General features: G+C 44.2%; 1 protein-coding gene across 5 annotated transcripts in view; it reads left to right on the top strand.

Annotated features, from left to right (window-relative positions):
* The window catches only part of SVOPL (SVOP like), a 77310-nt gene extending 54811 nt beyond the window's left edge, over positions 1-22499 (top strand). For 3 of the 5 annotated variants that reach the window (XM_066362814.1, XM_066362813.1, XM_066362810.1), the window contains 2 exons: positions 18119-18232; positions 19171-20478. In XM_066362814.1, coding sequence (XP_066218911.1) covers positions 18119-18232; positions 19171-19206 — 150 coding nt within the window. In that variant the 3' untranslated portion in view covers positions 19207-20478. Of the gene's footprint in view, positions 1-18118; positions 18233-19170; positions 22191-22226 lie in introns of those variants that run through there. The other 2 variants (XM_066362812.1, XM_066362811.1) reach the window with 2 other exon arrangements.
* Positions 22500-24465: the final 1966 nt, after the last annotated feature.

The following is a 24465-nucleotide window of genomic DNA, read 5'->3' as shown; positions in this document are numbered from 1 at the left end:
TCTCTCTGTCTCTGTAAAAAAAATAAAAATTAAAAAAAATAATAATACTCTGGTCACTTATATAGTGAGTTGGGGGTTGGGTGAAGGACAGAACAAGGGTGGAAGAAGCTTATAAGACTCTAATTTCACAATGAAAAGGGAGACTTCAGAATTCTAGAAAACCCTTCTTATAGGATATAGGAAAAGATGGCATATACATTTTAAATTTCTGCACAGAAAAACATGAACTATAAGTAACAAAGACAAACCTTTATCTTCCATGGGTCTCAAAGAATTCTAATTGAATTGTCACCGCTGAGCAATGATTTTCTTGTCCTATCAAACGCCGGATCTTCTCCGGAAGCCTGGAGACTCAATCAATCAGTGCATAAGATGCTACACAGAACCTCAGAAGTTAACAGGGGTGAAAAATAGATCATTTTATATTTTCACAAGTGATTTCTAAAAATCCATCAATTTATTGAGAATAGAAAATGTACAGTGTTAAACTGGAAACTAAGTAAAGAACAAATTTTGATCAGTAATAACGATTGCAATAGAAAAAAGAGCCTGGTGTGAACTAAGTTCAGTTTTGACTTATGCAGAGATGACTGGGTGTTTGAACGGGAGAATGAGGAACTAGGGTGAGCAGGGTCTGGTAAGTCAGGGAAGTGAAAAGTTGCAAAAAGCAAAAGGGAACTCGGACCCTGTGAAGCCCAGACAGGGGCCCCTATTTGCAGTTGTTGGCTGGAATGAACAGTCAGTTCTTCCGGCAGCCTGAGATCTCTCACTCAGGCACTTGGCGGGGGTGAGGGGAGCTGGAGTCATCCTAGGGATGCAGCCTTGAGCTGTTAGGAACCACAGTGGTACCTTGAGATATGAGCGAACAAACATATGATTTTTTTAAAAGATGAGCTGCGACTCGGTTAATATTTTTGTTTGAGATCTGAGCGAAATTCCGAGATACGAGTCGTGATTCAGGAAGCTGCCACTAGTTGGCGCAATGGCACATGGGCCCAGTATCAGCAGCACAACACCAGCATCTTGCTTTTTCTCACGTATTACCTGCAGAATCAAGTTGAATCTCATTTGCTGTAATCGTTCTTGCATCATTTTTGCATTTTTTACTAACTTTTTTTGGTGTGCTAACATGGGGCTGAAGAAAGTGAGTGTAAAGGACAGTGGTGAGAAGAAGAAGAGAATGATGTTGATAGAAGTAAAGCAAGAAATAATAGAAAAACATGAGCGTGGTGTACGAGTGATTGAGCTGGCAAGGCTATACGACTGCAATACATCTACAATTTGTACCATCCTTAAAAGGATGCCATCAAAATGCAAATCCAGTGAAAGGAACTACAGTTCTGTCCCAATTAAGGACAAATATCCATGAAGAAATGGAGAAGCTTCTGCTGGTGTGGGTGAAAGAGAAAGAGCTGGCAGGAGATACAGTGACCGAGACTGTAATATGCAAAAAGGCACGTATTATTTACAGCGACTTGAAGAAGAAAGAACCATCAACTTCAAAAGAGGCAGCAGAAGATATTATACATTTAAGGTAGGTCGTGGCTGGTTTGAAAATTTCAAGAGATCTGGCATCCACTCGGTGGTGAGGCATGATGAAGCTGCAAGTGCTGACGTTAAGGCAGCTGAGGAGTACATCGCATGTTTTGCTGCGCTTATCGCAAAGAAAGGCTACATCCCCAATAACTGTTCAACTGTGACCAAACGGGATTGTTTTGGGAAAAAAAATGCCCCGGAGGACTTTCATCACTGCAGAGGAGAAGAAGCTGCCAGGCCATAAACCCATGAAGGACCATCTGACCCTTGCATTGTGTGCAAATGCTAGCAATGACTGTAGAGTAAAGCCACTTCTAGCTAGTGTATCATTCCGAAAATCCTTGAGCCTTTCAGACTCACAAGATTCTTAAAGAAAAACTACAGGTTATGTGGTGCGCCAATGCTAGGGCATGGATTACGTGGCAGTTTCTTATTGAATGGGTCAATCTCGTCTTTGGTCCTGCAGTGAAGAAATATCTTCAAGAAAATAAACTCCCCATGAAAGCATTACTAATCTTTGATAATGCTCCAGCCCATCCATCTGGTCTTGAAGATGACATTCTCGATGAGTTCAAATTCGTGCAAGTCCTCTACCTCCCACCAACACGACTTTAATCTTGCAGCCTATGGATCAGGTCATTTCCAACTTTAAAAAGCTTTACACAAAGCACTTGTTCCGCCGCTTCTTTGAGGTGACTGAGAATACAAATCTAACCCTTCGAGAGTTTTGGAAAGATCACTACAACATCATGATATGTTTACACATTATTATTATTATTATTATTATTATTATTTTGTATTTTTCTGAAGCTGGAAACGGGGAGGCAGTCAGACAGACTCCCGCATGCGCCCGACCGGGATCCACCCGGCACGCCCACCAGGGGGCGATGCTCTGCCCATCCCAGGTGTCGCTCTGCTGTGACCAGAGCCATTCTAGCGCCTGAGGCAGAGGCCACGGAGCCATCCCCAGTGCCCGGGCCATCTTTGCTCCAATGGAGCCTTGGCTGCTGGAGGGGAAGAGAGAGACAGAGAGGAAGGAGAGGGGGAGGGGTGGAGAAGCAGATGGCCGCCTCTCCTGTGTGCCCTGGCCGGGAATTGAACCCTGGACTTCCGCATACCAGGTCGACGCTCTACCACTGAGCAAACTGGCCAGGGCCTTCTTCTTGTAACCTCTTGCCATGCCAAGTCAATAATGCGTAAACAGGCCCTGGCCAGTTGGCTCAGTGGTAGAGCGTCAGCCTGGCACGCGGAAGTCCAGGGTTCAATTCCCGGCCAGGGCACACAGGAGAGGCACCCATTTGCTTCTCCATCCTTCCCCCTCTCCTTCCTCTCTCTCTCTTCCCCTCCAGCAGCCAAGGCTCCATTGGAGCAAAGATGGCCCGGGCACTGGGGATGGCTCAGTGGCCTCTGCCTCAGGCGCTAGAATGGCTCTGGTCGCAGCAGAGCGACGCCCCGGATGGGCAGAGCATCGCCCCCTGGTGGGCGTGCCGGGTGGATCCCGGTCGGGCGCATGCGGGAGTCTGTCTGACTGCCTCCCCGTTTCCAGCTTCAGAAAAATACATGAAAAAAAAAAAAGGTTACAAGAAGAACCTTGAACTCGGCATGGAAAAAGTTATAGCCTGATGTTGTTGCAGACAGGGATTCGAAGGATTTGAACCAGAGACTGAGACCAAGGTAGAAGTGTTGAGGAGATTGTGTCCCTCGGAAAGTTGATGGGGCCGGAGGTAGATGAGGGTGACATAAACGAGCTCGTCGAGGATCATGAGGAGGAACTGTGACCTGAGGAGTTGAAGGAGCTACAGATGATGCAACATACAGAGCTTCTGCAAGGGATTAGTAGTGAGGAGGAGGTAGAGTTGGAAGAAGTGATTTCTTCAAGTGAAATTAAAGACATGCTGGCAATGTGGGAGAGGCTTTCAAGTTTCATTGAAAAGAAACACCCAGAAAAAGTTTCAACTGGTTGTGCTTCAGCACTTTTTAATGACACTTGTCACATTTTTGTAGCATTTTATTTTTTTATTTATTTTTTGTATTTTTCTGAAGTTGGAAACGGGGAGGCAGTCAGACAGACTCCCACATGCGCCCGACTGGGATCCACCCGGCATGCCCACCAGGGGGCGATGCTCTGCCCATCTGGGATGTCACTCTGCCACAATTAGAGCCATTCTAGTGCCTGAGGCAGAGGTTACAGAGCCATCCTCAGTGCCCGGGCAAACTTTTGCTCCAATGGAGCCCTGGCTGCGGGAGGGGAAGAGAGAGAGAGAGGAAGGAGAGGGGGAGGGGTGGAGAAGCAGATGGGCACTTCTGTGTGCCCTGGCTGGGAATCGAACCCGGGACTCCCGCATGCCAGGCTGACGCTCTACCACTGAGCAAACCGGCCAGGGCCACATTTTCGTAACATTTTAAAAGGCAGGCAAAAGCAAACCTCTTTGGGTAGATTTTTATTCAAAAGTCCTGCAAGTGAAAGTGCTGAAAGTGCAGCCAAAAAGGCAAAAACAGGTGATGATTAAATGAAAAATTATGATGTTAAGCTTAGGTTAAGTTTAAAGTTAAGAAAGTGCATTTTTTTTTTACAATTAAGTTTTTGTGGTTTCATTTTAAGTAAAGAAAGTACAGTTTTAGTTTTGTTTAAAGTAAATGCAGTTTTAGTTTTACATTTAGTGTTACAAAAGTGCAGTTTCCATTTACGTGTCTACAGTGCCTGCATCCCTTCCTCCCTCCCTCCTCCTCCGCCATTCACCTCCGTTAGCCGCACTTGTCTGTCTCCAAGGTAAGACTACAGTACTAAATAACACTTTTTTCTTTTATTTCATATATTTTGTTATGCATTGGTAAAGTATACATGTGTGTTTCTTAATTAAAAACATGTCTTTTTTCATAATTTAGGATGGTTTGGGGATGTTTCACAGGGCTGGAATGAATTAAATCTATTAGTTATTTTAAATGGAGAAATTTGTTTGATATACAAGTTGACTGACGAGCTCAGTTACAGAATGAATTAAACTTGAATCTCAAGGTACCACTGTATGTTAGTGTCTGTTCAAGTCTTTATAGCCCAAGGTTGAGGCATGGGCGAGAAGAGGCCCAGAGAAGCCTAGCTAGAGCTTGGTTAAGGACCAAATCTTTGTCAGTGTCTAGTGTGATTCATAGATATGTGTGTGTTTCTTCTATTTTCAGTGATTTTTAAGATTTCCTAAGGCAATTTGACCACATGTGATTTTTTTTCTTCTGTGCTAAAAACACAAAAAATTAAAACTAAAATTTCACACCTGACCAGGTGGTAGTGCAGTGGATAAAGCATTAGTCTGGGACCCTGAGGAAGGACCCAGGTTCAAAACCCTGAGATTGCCAGCTTGATTATAGGCTCACCAGCTTGAGCACGATGTCCACGGCTTGAGCATGGGATCATAGACATGACCCCGTGGTCACTGGCTTGAGCCAAAGGTCTCTGTTTGAGCCAAAGGGTCGCTGGCTTGAGCCTAAGGTCGCTGGCTTGAGCAAGAGGTCACTGGCTCAACTGGAGCCCCCTGGTCAAAGCACACATGAGAAAGCAATCAATGAACAGCTAAGGTGCTGCAACTATCCTGTCTCCCTTCCTGTCTGTCTGTCTGTCCATGTCTGTCCCACTCTGCCCTCCCTCTGTCTCAAACAAAATTTCACTACTTATTTTACTAGAGATAATATAAATATTTTAATGAATACCTTTCAATATTTAGTATATGTATATATAGGTCTGTATATGCATTTTCCCAAATATGATCATACAGTACAGATATCCCTTCAGGCTGATGGTTTTGGTTCTCTTGGATAAATATCCAGAAGTAGGCTTGCTGGATCACATGGTAGCTCTACTTTTAATTTTTTTATTTTCCACAGTGTCTGCACCAATTTATATCCCCCCAACAGTGATCAAGGGTTCCCTTTTCTTCACATCCTTGCCAACAATTGTCTTTTTGATAACACCCCTGGTAACAGGTGTGAGGTGATCTTTTTTTTTTTGTACTTTTCTGAAGCTGGAAATGGGGAGGCAGTCAGACAGACTCCCGCATGCGCCCGACCAGGATCCACCCGGCACGCCCACCAGGGGGCAATGCTCTGCCCATCTGGGGCGTCGCTCTGTCGTGACCAGAGCCACTCTAGCGCCTGGGGCAGAGGCCACTGAGCCATCCCCAGCGCCCGGGCCATCTTTTGCTCCAATGGAGCTTCGGCTGCGGGAGGGGAAGAGGAGACAGAGAGGAAGGAGAGGGGGAGGGGTAGAGAAGCAGATGGGCGCCTCTCCTGTGTGCCCTGGCCGGGAATCGAACCCGGGACTTCCGCACGCCAGGCCGACGCTCTACCACTGAGCCAACCGGCCAGGGCCAAGGTGATATCTTTTTTTTTTTTTTTTTTTTTTGCATTTTTCTGAAGCTGGAAACAGGGAGAGACAGTCAGACAGACTCCCGCATGCGCCCGACCGGGATCCACCCGGCACGCCCACCAGGGGGCGATGCTCTGCCCATCCTGGGCGTCGCCATGTTGTGACCAGAGCCACTCTAGCGCCTGAGGCAGAGGCCACAGAGCCATCCCCAGCGCCCGGGCCATCTTTGCTCCAATGGAGCCTCGGCTGCGGGAGGGGAAGAGAGAGACAGAGAGGAAGGCGCGGCGGAGGGGTGGAGAAGCAAATGGGTGCTTCTCCTGTGTGCCCTGGCCGGGAATCGAACCCGGGTCCTCCGCACGCTAGGCCGACGCTCTACCGCTGAGCCAACCGGCCAGGGCCAAGGTGATATCTTAATTGTGGTTTTGACTTGCATTTCCCTGAAGATGAATGATGTTGAGCACCTACCTTTTCATGTACCTGTTCACCATCTGTGTCCTTCCTTTGGAAATATGCCTATTCAGATCCTCTGTCCATTTTTAAATTATTTTTTATTGAGTTGTATTAGTTTTTTTTATATGTGTTGGATACTAATCCCTAATCAGATATGATTTGCAAATAGCTTCTCCCATTCTGTAGGTTGCCTTTTCATTTTGTTGATGGATTCCTTGGCTGTGAGTATACAATGGTAAAAAGACATTTAGTCTCTATTTCATTTATTTCCACTCTGCTGTTCGTTATTCTCTTCCTTCTACTAACTTTGGGCTTCATTTTTTCTTATTTTAGTTCCTTGAGGTGTAAGTTAGGTTGTTTACTTGAAATCTTCTTGTTTCTTCATGTAGACATTGATCACTATGAACTTCCCACTTGAGCTGCTTTTATTGCATCTATAAGTTTTGTTGTGCAGTATTTCCATTTTCATTTGGCTTGAGGTTTTCTTTTTTTCCTTTGATTTCTTCCTTCACCCATTGGTTGCTCAGTAGCCTATAGTTTAACCTCCATATATTTGTGAATTTTCTAGTTTTCTTCTTGTAATGAATTTCAGTTTCGTATCATTGTGGTTGAAAAAAATGTTTTGATAACGATTTCAGTCTTCTTAAATTAAGATTTTTTTTTTTTTCTGGCTTAACATATGATCTATCCTGGTATACATTCCAGGTGTACTTGCAGAAAATGCATTCTATTGTGTTTGGATGAAATGTTCTGTACATATTTGTGAAGCCCATGTGATCTAACAAGTCCTTTTTATTTGTATTTTTCCAAAGTTAGAAGTAGAGAGCAGTCAGACTCCTGCATGTGCCCGACCAGGATCCACCCAGCATGCCCACCATGGGGCGATGTTCTGCCCATCTATGGAGATGCTCTGTTGCAACTCTAGCCATTCTAACACCTGAGGCAGAAGCCATGGAGCCATCTTCAGTGCCCGGGCCAACTTTGCTCCAATGGAGCCTTGGCTGCAGGCGGGGAAGAGAGAGACAAAGAGGAAGGAGAGGGGGAAGGGTGGAGAAGCAGATGGGTGCATCTGCTGTGTGCCCTGACCAGGAACTGAACCTGGGACTTATACACACCAGGCCAATGCTCTACCACTGAGCCAACCAGCCAGGGCTAATGTGTCTTTTAAGGCCAATGTTTCCATACTGGTTGTCTGTTTGGATGACCCAGCCATTGGGGAAAGTGAGGTACTGAAGTTCCTTATTACTGTTGTGTTTTTGTCTATTTTATCTTTTAGTTTTGATCATATTTACTTTATATATTTAGGTGCTCCGATGTTTGGTGCATAAATATTTACAAAGGCTCTATCCTCTTGCTGGTTTGACTCCTTTATCGTTACATAATGACCTTCTTTGTCTCTTAGTAGTCTTTCTCTTAAAGTCTATTTGTCTGATAAAAGTATAGCTACCCTCCTTTCTTTTGACTTCCACTTGCACAGGGTGTCTTTTTCTATCCCTTCACTTTCAGCCTGTGTTGTGTGTCCTTACATCTGAAGTTTCTTGTAGGCAGTATTTAGATGGTTCTTGTATTTTATCTATTCAGCCACTGTCTTTTGATTAGGAAATTTAAGCTATCTATCTATCTAATCTTTTTTAAGAGTTTATTGATTTAAAAAAAAGAGTTTATTGATTTTTAGAGAAAGGAGGGGGCAAGAGAGAGGGAGAGGAGAAGCAGAAAGCATCAACTCATAGTAGCTGCTTCCTGTATGTGCCTTGACCAGGCAAACTAGGCCTTTTATATTTAAAGTAATTATTGATAAGTATGTACTCATTGCCATTTTTTCTTTCTTTTTCTTCTTCTTCTTTTTTTTTACAGAGACAGAGAGTCAGAGAGAGGGATAGATAAAGACAGACAGACAGGAATGGAGAGAGATGAGAAGCATCAATCATTAGTTTTTTGTTGTGACACCTTACTTGTTCATTGATTGTTTTCTTATACGTGCCTTGACCTTGGGCCTTCAGCAGACCGAGTAACCCCTTGCTGGAGCCAGCGACCTTGGGTCCAAGCTGGTAAGCTTTGCTCAAACCAGATGAGCCTGCGCTCAAGCTGGCGACCTCGGGGTCTCGACCTGGGTCCTCCGCATCCCAGTCTGACTCTCTATCCACTGCGCCACCACCTGGTCAGGAATGTCTTACATTTTTTTAAATTTATTTATTTATTTATTTATTTATTTATTTATTTATTTATTTATTTATTTACAGGGACAAAGAGTCACAGAGAGGGACAGACAGACAAGAACGGAGAGAGATGAGAAGCATCAATCATTAGTTTTTCATTGCGTGTTGCAACACCTTAGTTGTTCATTGATTGCTCTCTCACATGTGCCTTGACCACGGGCCTTCAGCAGACCGAGCAACCCCTTGCTGGAGCCAGCGACCTTGGGTTCAAGCTGGTGGGCTTTTACTCAAACCAGATGAGCTCGTTCTCAAGCTGGTGACCTCAGGGTCTTGAACCTGGGTCCTCTACATCCCAGTCCGACACTCTATTCACAGCGCCACCGCCTGGTCAGGCTATTTTACATTTTTGATACCACAATCTGTAGCTTTTATTCTAGTGTATCCATTAACACCTTGAAGTTATTTCTACTACTTTTGGTGCGGGGCAGAGAGGGAAGGCTTAGATGGCACCTGCCAGCCTTCACAGTCTCTGGGGAGGATTATAGTCAGCCCCTATTTGTGTGTGGAAATAGGAGCCTGCCCCACTGGCCACAGGTACGAAGACAAACTAACAGACGTCTTTCCCAGAAAATCTACAGGAGCATTTCCACCCACTGTCTCTGCACTGCGCCCTACTGGGGGAGGGCAGGTAGCCAGTTGAGAACTGCTCTGGTTTGTTACAGTTTTATGGGCTCCTGAACATAAACTCTGCTGCCTGCCAGAACCAGCTGATCAAGAGGTGTGTCCCCTGGGTGGCAGCTACAGAAACTGGGCCACCAGACTTCTGTACCAACTCCTTTCCAGAAGATACTGGTGACCTGGAGAGAGGCAGAGGGAGAGTATGAAGATGGTACCCACTGGGTTCTCTTAGCATTTTAGTAGGCTCCTAGAGGTATGTTAAATTAGATGCCTTCCCCCTCCCACTCCCCCCAGGGTGATGCTTTAAGATAAGCAAAAAGCCTCTTTTACAGGAAGACAGGACGTGTTTAAGTGGGTCACCCCTCTGCTGGCCCTGGAGGGAGGGGTTAATGCACAGGTGTCCTTCAAGAACCTGTTTGCAGTAGCCTTGTGGGTCTTGTGGACACGATCCCTGTTGGTTTTCAGAACCAGATGTTTCGAGTTGTCTCTCAGGTGCAGGTCTTAATAGTTGGGGTGCCAGGTGTGGGGTACAAACTCTGAGCTCCTCAGGGAGCAGCTCGGTGCTGTGAGCCCCCCCCCCCCCAACTGTGCGCTGCTGAGCCAGGAGTGGAGTTCATGCCGAGATTGTGTTGCAGCCTCTCCTACACATTTTTGTTTTACATTTTCTTCTTTCTTTCCCAGCTTTTTCTTGTTTTCTTTCACAATTCCAGTTGACATTCAATAACATACTAGTTACAAGTGTACAACATAGTGGTTAGACATTGATACAATTTACGATGGGATTCCCCCCATAAGTCTGGTGCCTACCTTGCCCCACACATAGTTATCACAATACTGCCGATATTCCCTGTGCTGTACTTGACATCCCTGCGACTGTTCTGTAGCCACCAACTTGTATATACGTCTTAGTCCCTTCGCTGTTTTTTACCTAGGCCTCCCCAACCCCCTCCCATCAGGTAACCCTCAGTTTTTCTCTGGATCTTGAGTGTTTCTGTCTCTCTTCTGTACGCTTTGATGTGGGTTGTTCTCTTTTGCCTGATGTGTAGGAGTTGTTCAGCCAGTTTGGGGTTTCTTTCACAGGAAGTTGTTGCACTTGTAGCTGTAGATTCTGTGTGTTGGTGGGAGGAGGGGAGGTCAGGGCCCTCCTACATCGACTTCTTGATTCAGAACCTTTGTATACTTTCTCGAGTTTGACTTTTGCAGAGAAAAATGTTGCAGACATTTTTTCATGTCAATAAATATAAAAAATTAAGGTCTTTTCATGCTGAAAAGTGTTTCGTATTGTGTATGGCCTCCAAAAGTTATTTTCAATTCCTTCATCATTCCATATTGTTGAATGTCTAGACTATTTCAGATATTTTTCATTATAAACAATGGGAATGAGCATCCTTGTGCTTACATTTTGTCTAGCTATGCAACTATGTCCTTTGGATAAATCCCTAAAAATTGGATTGGTAGGTCAAGGGTCTGCTCATTTTCCACTCTGATACCTTGTGCTGCAAATTCCGTTTGGGAGGTTGTACCAATGCCTGACAGACCCACTATTTCATGCTTTGTCAAAGGTTTTTGTCTTTTTTGTCTTTGCCAATCTTACTGACCATAAATGATATAATAATTAGTATTTCTTTGATTAGGATAGAACTGTATGGTTTTCATATATTAATTATTTCATGGGTTTTTCTTTTAGAATGCCCATTCAGGTCCCTGCCTGTTTTTCAATTTGTTTTTTTAAAGCATTGATCTGTGAGAATCCCTCACATACATAGAGGATTTATTGATTTTGTTTTTTAGAGGGGAGAAGGGGGAGGAACACGAAGCAGGAACTCCCGTATGTACCTTGACCAGGGAAACGGGGTTTTGAATCAATAACCTGTGTTCCATGATGATGCTTTATCCACTGCTCCACCACAGGTTAGACTACAGAGGATTTTAAAAATTATTATTTTTAAATTTTATTTTGATTTTAGAGAGGAAGGGATACAGAAACAGTGATCCGTTTCTGCACGTGCCCTGACTGAGGATGGAACCGGCACGGCAGCCTTTGTGTACTGGGCTGACGCTCTAACCACCCGAGCTCTCTGGCCAGGGCTACATAGAGGATTTTAAACTGCTTATCTGTCATGTTGCAAATATCACCTTTCCAATTGTTTTTTATGTTCTCCCTTCTCTATACACAAACCTTAGGTCTTCAAACACTTAAATGTATCACTATTTTTCTTCACCATTTCTGGGTTCTAGGACCTACTTGTCTCTTCTGATCCTTCTGTGGCCTTCTCTTTTGGGGGGGAGGGTATGTAAACTTATTGAAGCATTATATATATATATAATATATATATAACATATATATATTATATATATGCATAGTGTCCAAATCCTAAGTGTACAACTTAATCTATTTTCACAAAGTGAATGCCTCCCGAGTCTGACCCAGAAACCCCTGACATGCCCTCTTCCTGGCCATCGGAGTATGGAGGGGAGAGGGCTCATTCAGAAAACAGCTCTAGGTCTTCAATAGCAGGCCAGTTGTCCCTACTCTATTTATTGAATAACCTAGTTTTTACTCGTCGATTAGCAATGTGTTTGCTCATATTCTCACAATAACTTGGTCTATATTTAGCCTATGTTAGTCCATTGGTCTGTCTGGTGTTGTCCTTGTCATGTAGTAACATTGAATGAAATTTATAGCTCAATTTCAGAACTGGCTGTTATAGCCCAACCTTGTTGCTCTTCTCAGAAATGCTTTTACAATCATTTAGTTACATTTTGCCTCCTTTGTCTGCCCAAATTTTACTAAATATTAATTTGTTAAACGTATCAGTTAACATATGAAAAAATGCCTTTTTGTTGGTGCTGCCTTCCTAAGATCAAGGTTTGTTTTTCCATTTGTTCCATGTTCCTTCCACACCCTTGCTGGGATTTTGTTTTCTTGTCAATTAATTTTTAAACAGCCATCTCATTCTGGATGGTTTTTCATTGGAGACCCGAGTTTTTCAGGTTTGTAATTGTATCCGTTGATCTGATTTCTAGGTAGCATTTTAAAGTGCTTAAGGTTGTTGTTTTTTTTTTGAGGGGGGAGGAAGGCTATCTTTTGTCCCATGTTCCTTTTTTTTTTTTTTTTTTTTGTATTTTTCTGAAGTTGGAAACGGGGAGGCAGTCAGACTTCCACATGTGCTCGACCAGGATCCACCGGCATGTCCACCAGGGGGCGATGCTCTGCCCATCTGGGTTGTCGCTCTGTTGCAACCAGAGCCATTCTAGCACCTGAGGCAGAGGCCATGGAGCCATCCTCAGTGCCCGGGCCAACTTTGCTCCAATGGAGCCCTGGCTGCAGGAGGGGAAGAGAGAGACAGAGAGGAAGGAGAGGGGGAAGGGTGGAGAAGCAGATGGGCGCTTCTCCTGTGTGCCCTGGCTGGGAATTGAACCCGGGACTCCTGCACGCCAGGCCGACGCTCTACCACTGAGCCAACCGGCCAGGGCCTTAAAGTGCTTAAGGTTTTATAGCTTACAAAATGTAAACTCAACCCCATTGACTATTTCTCTCCTCCTTCCCAGTCAAAGTACATGTAAAGGCTCCTGCCCACTGGTCTCACTTTCTTCCCCCCCCACACACCTCCCTAACCTCCCTGGCTGTGGCATCCCTACTCTACCAAAACGAATCTTCTAAGGACTCCAGTGGTTCCACATCTCTAAATCCAAATGTGGTTTGAGCGCCCCATCTCCCGCGACCGCTCCCTCACTTTAAGGATTGGTGGCATTGTTCATTTCCCTTCCCATTCTTAATTCCACGCATTTATGATTTTTCCCTTGTAGAACTACCTTCACTTTTTTCTATACCAGCTCTTGGATCAATCCAAGTTCACTTGTTTGTTTTTTAATTTACTCACTCGGCTTTTGTTTCCATGAATCCTTTTGCACTTACTGTCTTAAGTTTATTAACATTTTGTTTCATGAGTCAGAAGTCTAGTTTAGTGTTTATTTTTATTAACAAGGTTTACAATCATCCTGGAATATTTATTTCTTAATATAAAAAACATTTGTTGTTAAACTTCAAATACAGAAATGCGTAATCAAGAAAGGAAAACTTCCCTTGTAATTGGATCACCAGGAATAACCACTGTATCTCTTAATAGTTTGGGGTACATTTTTCCAAATGCTTTTCTAGGCATTATTTGTGTCTCTTGGTGAGTCTGTGTACCAGAAGTATGCATACATGTAAATGTGTGTATATATTTTCTAACATAGTTACAGTGTATTACTTATATACAGATGTTATGTATACATGTACTTTTAACTTAATTGCGTATTTCAGGGCTCTGGGAGAGCAGGACAGGACTTTCACAGATCTGAAATGGCCCAAGAGCAGAGAATGGGGTGTTCCCTGTGGTTAGAGCAAGGGTTCCCACACTCGGGCGCAGGCCGGTATAATCTGAATCTGCCAGCCCCAAAGGAAGGCACACTCAGGCTTTTTTATGTTTGGCCGGAAGTTGGGGAATGAGAGGAAGAGAGAAGGGTGAGGCTTAAAGGCTGTCCGTAGCCATCAAATGGAGCCAGACTTCTCTTTACACTGTGTATCCACATCTGTGGTAAATCAGACCTGTGTATCACACACATACACAAACCCAGCCACTGACCCACACATCAACGTATGTATTTGTCTATTGCAATCGCCTGTTCTCATTAATAACTGTTTTATGTCAGTGTGTAGATCCACCTCATTCTTGTAAGTAGGTGCCTAGATCTCCATCACGTGGGTATGCCATAGCCAGTCATTATCCTGTTGATGAATAAGTTGCTTCTGTTATTTCTGGCTTTACAATGGGACACTATACTTTTCACACGTGCAACCATGTTAGTCATTCATCAGTCACTGAGGTCTTTGATGCTCCAGAGCCAAGATCCCAGCTTCTCTGAGATTACAGTCTAGAGGAGAATGGACACGGGCCAGTTTGCTAATATGTCAGGTAGGAGCAATGTGATGCGGACACAGAACAGGGAAAGGAGATAGTGAGGAGGGCGGTCTACTACACAGGGTGGTTAGGGAGGCCCCCTACAATAGGGATCGGGAACCTATGGCTCGTGAGCCAGATGTGGCTCTTTTGGTGGCTGTATCTGGCTCGCAGACAAATCTTTAATAAAAAAAATGTTAAAAAAAATAAAACATTCTCATGCATTACAATCCATTCATTTCCTACTGCTGATGTTCATGTTTGCAGGTGACTGGAGCCAATCACAGCTGTCCTCCAAGACAATACCAAATTTTTATTGGATAATGCATAACGTACACGGGTCATTGTATGGCTCTCACAGAATTACTTTTTAAAATATGTGGCGTTCATGGCTCTCTCAGCCAAAAAGTTTCCCGACCCCTGCTCTACAATATGACAGAGACAAGACTGGGCTATCAGAGAGAAAAGCAGAATTTTGTACTAAAACTCTACTGCTACTGGATAATTTTGAGGCCAAAGGGTGTACATATTTTGTCATGATGGATCTTGTCAAATTGTCTTTATTTAAAAAAAAATTTATTTATTGATTTTAGGAGAGGGGGGAGGAGTGGGAAGCATCAATTCATAGTACTTGCTTCCTGTATGTGCCTTATCCAGGGTTTTGAACCGGTGACCTCAGCATTCCAGGTCGACACTATCCACTGTACCACCACAGGTCAGGTCAAACTGTCTTGATTTTTAAAAAATTCATACTGTCTTTGATATAATACATTAACACATTCTTAAACAAGCATCCATCTCATCAACACCAAAAGGGATTAGTAACCTTTTCTTTTAAACCTTTTTTGGTATAATACAAAATAAGTTAGATCACCTTAATTTGTAATTTGATCATGATTGTAAGGCTGAGCATCTTAATTATCCACTTGTTTCTGTAAATTGCTTATCTATGTGATTTGTGATTTTTCTACAGGCCATTACTAGAACACAGATAGTTTGTGGTTTATTTTTTGATGGTTCTATTTTTTTGGCATACAAATGTTGAAACAATTTTGTAGGCTATTTACCAATCATGTCCACTTGAGTTGGGTGTCAAAGCTAACAGCCCTCACTGTTATTCACATTTCTTCTTCTTCTTTTTTTTTTTTTACAGAGACAGAGTCAGAGAGAGGGACAGATAGGAACGGAGAGAGATGAGAAGCATCAATCATCAGTTTTTTGTTGCGACACCTTAGTTGTTCATTGATTGCTTTCTCATATGTGCCTTGACCATGGGCCTTCAGCAGACCGAGTAACCCCTTGCTCAAGCCAGCGACCTTGGGTCCAAGCTGGTGAGCTTTGCTCAAACCAGATGAGCCCGTGCTCAAGCTGGCGAGCTCGGGGTCTTGAACCTGGGTCCTCTGCATCCCAGTTCAAGACTCTATCCACTGCGCCCCCACCTGGTCAGGTTGTTATCTACATTTCTAAAACACTGGAAGTTCCAAGGCTTTTGTTCCATCTAATTTATGCTTAAGGCCCTAGGTAAGGCTCCAGCAAAACAGCCCTCTTGGCTGTTCCCAGGACATTAGTCATCCTTTTGTCCTGCTCCTCTCAACTGGTTTACCCACCCCCATTATATGGGACCTATTCTGCCATCCATCACACTGTTAATGGCTGGAACTTCAATGCCTCTTAGGCTAATAACCTCCCTCAGACTCTCCTGCCCTCAAGCATGTTTTCAAAGTTTCTTGATCTTTCTTAATGTTAAATCATTCAAATTAACTTTAGATAGAAGCAATTCCTTCATACCCTCCAAACTGACTTTTAGAAATCGTACTGGGATTTTGACTGAGAATCCATTAGGATCACAGATTACTTTGGTGAGAATTATGCTATAAAGAAAAAAAATACTGCATTTTTCCACCAAAGAACTACATAGATTCAAATTTTCATGTCTCTTAAGTTCTAATTTTCATGTCTTATATATTTTATTCCTAAGTATTTTATTTTGGTTCCCATGAGCTGTGTCCCACAATATTGTTGTATTTGAACTAAATTTGATGTATTCTTTATTTGGAGATTTTGCTGTTATCTCTGTTCAATTTATTTATAGCTTGGTACCATTTTAGTCAAGAGAACCCATTCTGTAGTTTTAATTCTTTAAAATCTTCTGAGGTTCATTTTATGGCCCCAGATTATGGTCTATCTTGGTGAGCGGTCCATTGGCTAGAAAAGAATGTATATTCTGTTGTAGTTGGTGGTGTGTTCTATCAATTAGATTCTCGTAGCTGCTGGTGTCATATAGTTGTTTTATATCCCTGCTCATTTTCTATCTAGTTCAGTTGCTGAGAGAGGGGCATCAAAGTCTCCAACTGTATATGGATTTATCTAGTTCAGTTTTTACTAAGTGCATTTTGTTTGGTGTATAAACCTACAGGAGTGTGGTCTTGTTGGACTGAAACTTTTATTAGGTAATGTCTTTTTGTCTGTCGTCTGGACTGCTTTTTTTTTTTTATTTAATTTTTTTGTATTTTTCTGAAGCCGGAAACGGGGAGAGACAGATTCCTGCATGCGCCCGACCGGGATCCACCCGGCACGCCCACCAGGGGGCGACGCTCTGCCCCTCCGGGGCGTCGCTCTGCCGTGACCAGAGCCACTCTAGTGCCTGGGGCAGAGGCCAAGGAGCCATCCCCAGCGCCTGGGCCATCTTTGCTCCAATGGAGCCTCGGCTGTGGGAGGGGAAGAGAGAGACAGAGTGGAAGGAGAGGGGGAGGGGTGGAGATGCGGATGGGCGCTTCTCCTGTGTGCCCTGGCCGGGAATAGAACCGGGGACTTCTGCACGCCAGGCCGACGCTCTACCACTGAGCCAACCGGCCAGGGCCCTGGGCTGACTTTTAGAAGCAGAGACGGTCAGATCTTTCTCTTTGATACAAGGACTCTGGCATGGGGCCCAGACACCTGCATGTTAACAAAGCTCCCTGGTGAATTTTATAGTCAGGTGCTACTCAGAATTCTGCTTGCAAACAATAGAATTGGACTTGAATTTAAAAAGGCCTTGATCGGCACTCTCCAGAACCAGGCTGCCTGGTCTCCCAGCCTTATAGATGGGTACGCATATAAACACTCCTATGTGCACATAAACTTATACAGACTCCTGTTTGGGGAAAATTGTACTTGTTTTGGAAAATAAAATCAGAAATGGTACGTTTCTTGCTGGGTCCACCACAAAATAATGAGACGAACTGGGTCCTATTGCACACTATTAACCTTTCTGGAAGGCAGCAGGCCTCATGCCAGGGATGGGCTCTCAAACTGTATCTCAGGGAATGTTGGTGGCTGTAATAGCACTGCTGTGCATCAGGAACCTGTATGCGACTCTGGACAAGTGGGCACTTAGCTCGGACTCTAGGCCCATCTGAAAGCAAGGAGGCTGGACGAGACCTGAAAGTCCCCAGGCCTCTCCAAAGTGCGCCGTTCTGACTCTCGAGCCTTGCTCTTCCTTAATTACTTCAGTTCATTTTTGGGAGATTAGTTGACACCTGGTGGCTGGCTTTTTGCTAACACTGGGCACAGGCCTGCAGAAACCGACAGGTGAGATGGTGTTATTATTAGAGAAGGTCCAGGCCAAAGGATCAGTCAGGACAAGACACATTGTCTTTTCAGACACTGAGATTGTACCCCCCGCCCCCCGTTTTCTCCTGGTCCATCCTGTCGGCGCTGAAGAGGGGAAATGGATGTTTGGCAGAGGGGTGCGGAGGGAGCCAGGGCCGGAAGGTTAGCCAGCAAGCTGCTACCTGAGGGGCGGGGCCGGTTTGATCCACAAACGCGCAGGGGAGGGTGCAGGAACCATCCGGTGCGCAAGAACACCAGCCCCAGTTCATGGAGGAAGCCCACAAAGTGCCCACAACGGCACAGCTTAGCGAATGGCTACAGAGGGTCTTCACTTCTGTGTTTGATGGGCCCTTATTCCGCTAAGTGACGGGCACCCTAACTGAAGTCACCTCTGTGACCTGCAGGTTCTCATGAGCGCGTCCGTGCTGGCGGCCCTGTGCCTCTTCTCGTCCGTCTGTGTCGTGTGTGCCATCTCTGCCTTGACTCTCCCCATCGAGACCAAAGGCCGGGCCCTCCAGGTAGGTGACACGGGGAGCTCTTAGCACCCTCCACCACCACCTTGGGACATGAAAGTGAACATGGAGTACGGACAACCTTTAAGCAGACACAATATTCCTGTGCTAACATACTTGCGTGTGTTCCAAGAGACAAACTGCGTATCCACCGTCCCGCATGGAACTCTGGGTAGCACTCAAGTTAAAGTAACCAATTAACGCGCTTCATACCTCCGCTTCCTGTGACAGTCACAACTTGAGCCAGGGGCTGGGGTGAAGGACAGCTGTTGAGGCCTCAGGATTTTCTTCTTCCCAGTTTTCCACCCGGATGTAAGCATTGCTGCAGAACTAAAGGCGGCCAGAGGAGCAGACAGAGCTGCCGTGTCCCCCTTAGAATGACAGGGTATGCACACACCGGTCCATCCACCTGTCCCCTAGTGCTGTCAGCCACCGCGATAGAGCCGAGCCAAAGCTTCAGCAGCCGCAGGGGCCGCCTGACACACCGACCAGGTAGCAGACACTGACTGCCTGCTCTGTTTCACATAGGAAATGAAAGGATGCACCAAAGCGGGACGTATGCTCGCAGGGCAGCTACAGCAGACGGGGCTCTCCTCTCCCTGTGCCTTATCAAAGTATAGTTGGGGGCATCCTGCCTTAAACACCAATTTGTTGCTGGAACTTGTTGCGCAAGGGTGTGTGCATAGCGCATGCGCATGCATGGTTAGGGGGTAGGGGAGAGCAGCTGGGGTTGAGCTGGAGCTGCTGCCCCTAAATGAGGCTGTTCAAGTCATCATGCCTCTGGCTGAGTGTGACCTGCCCTGCCTCCCGTGTGCTATCCACAGTACACCACAGACACCTGTTAGTATTTGTGTTGGCACAGGTGCATTTTATTCTGAGTAGATAAAAGGAGGACACTACTGAGGTAAAGGAAAAACCACACCCCTCTTCGTTTTCTCCCCCAGGTCCAAGATATGCTACTCCATTTAAAAAAACCCTAGAACAGAGGTCGGGAACCTATGGCTCGGGAGGCAGATATGGCTCTTTTGATGGCTGCATCTGGCTCGTAGACAAATCTTTAATAAAATAAATAATGTTAGAAATATAAAACATTCTCATGTATTACAATCCATTCATTTCCTACCGCTCATGTTCATGGTTGTGGGTGCCTGGAGGCAATCACAGCTGTCTTCTGGGACAACACCAAATTCTTATTGGATAATGCGTAATGTACACAGGTCATTGTATGGCTCTCATGGAATTACATTTTAAAATATGTGGCATTCGTGGCTCTCTCAGCCAAAAAGGTTCCCGACCCCTGCTAGAGCTTATCTTTAAGGTAATACGCATGTTAACCAGATGAGATAACCTATCATAAAATTATGAATTTAGGGCTGTTTAGGTTCTATACTTGAAAGGTCACTCATTTATTGAATGCCTAAAGCCAGAGACTAAGTTCAATGATGCATATGATTCCTTTGAATTTTATATCAAGAGATCCTCACATCCTTCACACAAATGAGGGAACTAAGGCACAGGCAAGTAGAGTAACTTGTACAAAGGAACATGCCAGTATGTAGTAATACTGGAATTTAAAGCAGACTACAATTAAATGATGCTACATCTTAATCTAATTTCCCATGCTTATTAATTAGTAACACTACTTATAAAGGGAGCCAGGGTCACAATCCAGTGGGCTCTGTGGACTTCTTATTGAAGTCACAGCCACTTACATAGGACCATTTTCTCTTCTGTTGACTTGGGACTCGATTTTAGTGTTGTGATAGAATCTTTTTACCTGCCTGTTTTTAACTTTTAATATAATTCTTATGCACTTAACATATGACACTAGTAACTAACATAATAAAACTATTTAAAAACATGCCAAAAAAATTTAACTTCTAACAATTTGACCAATGAACCAAGCTGTTAAGTAGTAATTCTATTTTAGAATTACTCATTTTGATGAGCCTAGTGAACTAAAAAACCTTAGAAAGAGGATATTTATAACATGACTTTTTTCTAAATGATGCCTGTATTTACTAGAGGAACTGAATTATGAAGTGACTACTTGCCTTGCTTATAAGTTTATTGAAAAGCCTTCTATTACTAGTTTCCAGTACCAGAGAGCTGAGTATGCATGGGGAGACGACTTTTTTTATTAAATGTACTCATCTATTAAATAACTTCTTTTTCCAGCAAATTAAATGAAGCCCTGTAAACCTGTCTACCAACAAAGGAAGGAAAATGAATGTTATCTTCACAAAGAGCTGTGGTACATTTGAAAAAGCCTGGTTTTATTTCTGTATAGCACTTGGTAATTAAGAAATTGATTATTTTAAGAAAATAAGGTACACAAGACTAAGGTGGGTCAACTGCATATTGATCTCGTCCCTAAGGGCCTATATACATAGAACTTGTATGAAGTATACTTTACAATTGGAAAGCTATGTCGGGGAGAGATAGGAAGGTGGCTTTTCTTTGACACCAACTCTCGTAACCATGCGATGGACCCACTCAGGCAACACATATCTCCTTGATGCCCTCCCATGAGGTTTCCAGCAAATGTTAGAATGAAATTCTGTAGCTAGGACAAGGACTTGGGTGCTAGCATTAAAGCTTTCAAAATAAGTCATCAAATTTACAATTTGGCATCTTTATTAAAACTGTGGCCTCCATAGTTTACTAATGAGTATTATTCATAAATCATTATGCTTAAGTTACTGAGTCTTAAATCTAATCACCAAGAAGAGAAATTAGGAATAAACTGAATTTCCCCCATATATTGTTTCTATTCTAATTTCATTAATTTACGGGGGAACCTTGGATTCCCATGATATGATTTAAAAAAAAGTGCAGCAAGCTTACCGACATCCTGTAATGGTCTGCGTGGCTCCTCTACACCTCTCGTCCCGTTCTGTACTGCAGAGACTGTGGCACCCACCCGAGTGTCTCTGCAAACTGTGTCAGAGGGTGTACACTCTGCTGCAACAGGGGTGTGACTCCTCCCTATCGAAACCACACGCACAGTGGCTTTGAGAGGAATTGTCCGTGAAGGGCCAGACAGTAAACATTTTAGGTTTTGTCAACTACAGATCATGTTGTTTTCCCTCCACAAGCCTTTAAACAAGTGAAACACATTCTTAACCAACTCTGGGCTCTATACCAGGGGTCGGGAATCTTTTTGGCTGAGAGAGCCATGAACGCCACATATTTTAAAATTTAATTCCGTGAGAGCCATACAACGACCCGTGTACATTACGCATTATCCAATAAAAATTTGGTGTTGTCCTGGAGGACAGCTTGATTGGCTCCAGTCACCCGCAACCACGAACACGAGCGGTAGGAAATGAATGGACTGTAATACATGAGAATGCTTTATATATATATATTTTTTATTTTTTATTTTTTACTTTTCTGAAGCTGGAAACGGGGAGAGACAGTCAGACAAACTCCCGCATGCACCTGACCGGGATCCACCCGGCACGCCCACCAGGGGGCGATGCTCTGCCCCTCCAGGGTGTCGCACTGTCGCGACCAGAGCCACTCTAGCGCCTGGGCCATCTTTGCTCCAATGGAGCCTCGCTGCGGGAGGGGAAGAGAGAGACAGAGAGGAAGGAGAGGGGGAGGGGTGGAGAAGCAGATGGGCGCTTCTCCTGTGTGCCCTGGCCGGAAATCGAACCTGGGACCCCTGCACGCCAGGCTGACACTCCACCACTGAGCCAACTGGCCAGGGCTGAGAATGCTTTATATTTTTAACATTACTTTTTTTTATTAAAGATTTGTCTGCGAGCCAGATGCAGCCATCAAAAGAACCACATCTGGCTCGTGAGCCATAGGTTCCTGACCCCTGCTCTATACTTACTTTCTCTTTTTTTATTCTTTGGCCTATAAAACCTCCCTGCCTTCTGCCCTAGGCTTCAGTCCTTAGGACCCTGGGACCGTATACTGCCTACTTTAGCAAGTGTTAAATAAAGTTAGTTTTGTCACCTAAACTGTGTTCTTTAATCATTTTAAACAGTTTTGGTGACAAGGATGAAAGCTGACTGCCAATGGCCTGCAGTACGAGACACACAGGCGAGGTGCCCGCTGAACCCTTTGCGTTCACTGTTCCTCTCATCAACACGGAGGGCCGTGGATAAGTCGCTCTTGGATTTGAGCTCCGCTCCCTTGCATGTAGCTCTCCAATCTACACACTTTATTTAAAAAAAGATTGTTCCCAGAAGGGTTCTAGGACAGTTTTATTGGGAGTCTGAAATAACTGGTACCGATTAGGGAACTCCTACGCCTTGAGGTAAGTCCACAGCACAAACTAAACTGCTGGGAGATCTGGGAACTAAATTAAGATTGCTTTAACCAAGGGCACAACAAAATCTAAACCAGACAATTAAAAGCAATTAGGGCAGCCTGACCTGTGGGGGCGCAGTGGATCAAGCGTTGACCTGGGATGTTGAGGTCCCCGGTTCAAAACCCTGGGCTTGCCCAGTCAAGGCACATATGGGAGTTGATGCTTCCTGCTCCTCCCCCCTTTTTCTCTCTTTTCTAAAATAAATAAAAATGAAAAAACAATGTTAGCACACAATTAAAAAAAAGCTATTACGGCATTATAAGAAATCTTACCAGGAAAGGAATACTGGATCTATCACTAACAGGACTCTGGAAGCCAAAGCTGAAAAACTGGGCACGGGTCAAACACTGTAAGATGTTAGAGCACTCGCCACCTAAGTCTAAGAATTCCTTACCAGGATGATTTGATTATGAAACAGATTAGATTGGAGTGAGTACACCTGCCAACCGCAGGAAGATTCCATGCGGGGAGGTACACTGTAAACCAGCACACATCCCCAACCCAGCGGCACGTCCCTCGGGTACTCGGGTGGCTCTAACACCCCGGGCGTAGCTAAAGAAATGCAACCCTCAAGTGATAAAGTGTTCCATTTCCTGGCACACCCGCTTATCAGGTCTCATAATTGTAGTCCTGGAAGCTGCAGATACCTACATAAAGGCTAACTTACCACAACAACCTAGAATTGCAATGGCTATTACGGCAAATGTTTGGTAAGAAGTGCACATGAAAGTGAGGGTTCCCCAAATCAAACAGAATGGAATGCCTATTTTAATTGGTATGCAGAAGACCCCCAAACGCTTCCAAATAGCTTTTTTGAAAGATTCACTGCAAACAGCTAAATGAAAAATTAAAGACAAGAAGTACAGGCAGTCCCACGGTTACAAATGAGATAGGTTCTGTAGGTTTGTTCTTAAGTTGACTTTGTATGTAAGTTGGAACAGGTGCCTTTATTATTAAGTGCAACTTAGATGTTTGTCTTAACATAATCTCTATTTTTACCTTTCTGTGCATAGTATAAATACTTAAAACATTTTCAAACCTATAAAATCTATCTTGTTCATAACCCAGGGACTGCCTGTACCTAAACAATACTGAAGTGACTTCTTCCATTCTTCTCTATCCCCCTTTGCCTGAGTACTCAATATTTGCTAATACTAGTCTAACCGAACTGTCTTTCCACTCTGAAAAACACATACAAGACCATATAAAAGGCCAGCAAATTAGTGGCCTTGCAACAGCTCCAAGGCCATCAACAAAACACTACCCAGAAATTGGTGTCTTATTTGGAGTCCACTGGGCACTGTAAGAAAGTGTGTCCTTGAAGGTTTGGTCAAACCTTCCGTACCAGCTCCACAAACCCACATCTACACCCCAAGGAAGGCCCCTGTGGGCTTGACCCAGGCTGATGTGACTCCTTGCACAGTGAAGGGGAATCTAAAAGGAAAACTGCTCAATTCTGGTTGACAGCAGAGCTATATATACCCTCTACTGCAGGGGTCCCCAAACTACAGCCCACGGGCCGCATGTGGTCCCCTGAGGCCATTTATCCGGCCCCCGCCGCACTTCTGGAAGGGGCACCTCTTTAATTGGTGGTCAGTGAGAGGAGCACTGGGGTACTGTATGTGGCGGCGTTGCTCACATACAATACTACTTCCGGTGACGCAGGACGCACGCGTCACGGCTCTGGAAGCACGTCATATCACTTGTTACGGCTAGCAGTGACAAATATGGAACCGGACATTGACCATCTCATTAGCCAAAAGCAGGCCCATAGTTCCCATTGAAATACCGGTCAGTTTGTTTATTTAAATTTACTTGTTCTTTATTTTAAATATTGTATTTGTTCCCGGTTTTTTGTTTTTTTTTTTACTTTAAAATAAGATATGTGCAGTGTGCATAGGGATTTGTTCAT

Source organism: Saccopteryx leptura, chromosome 2 (assembly GCF_036850995.1).
Source record: "Saccopteryx leptura isolate mSacLep1 chromosome 2, mSacLep1_pri_phased_curated, whole genome shotgun sequence".
Lineage (NCBI taxonomy): Eukaryota > Metazoa > Chordata > Mammalia > Chiroptera > Emballonuridae > Saccopteryx > Saccopteryx leptura.
Note: the sequence above shows the minus strand (reverse complement) of the source record. Positions and strands in the feature narration are given on the sequence as shown.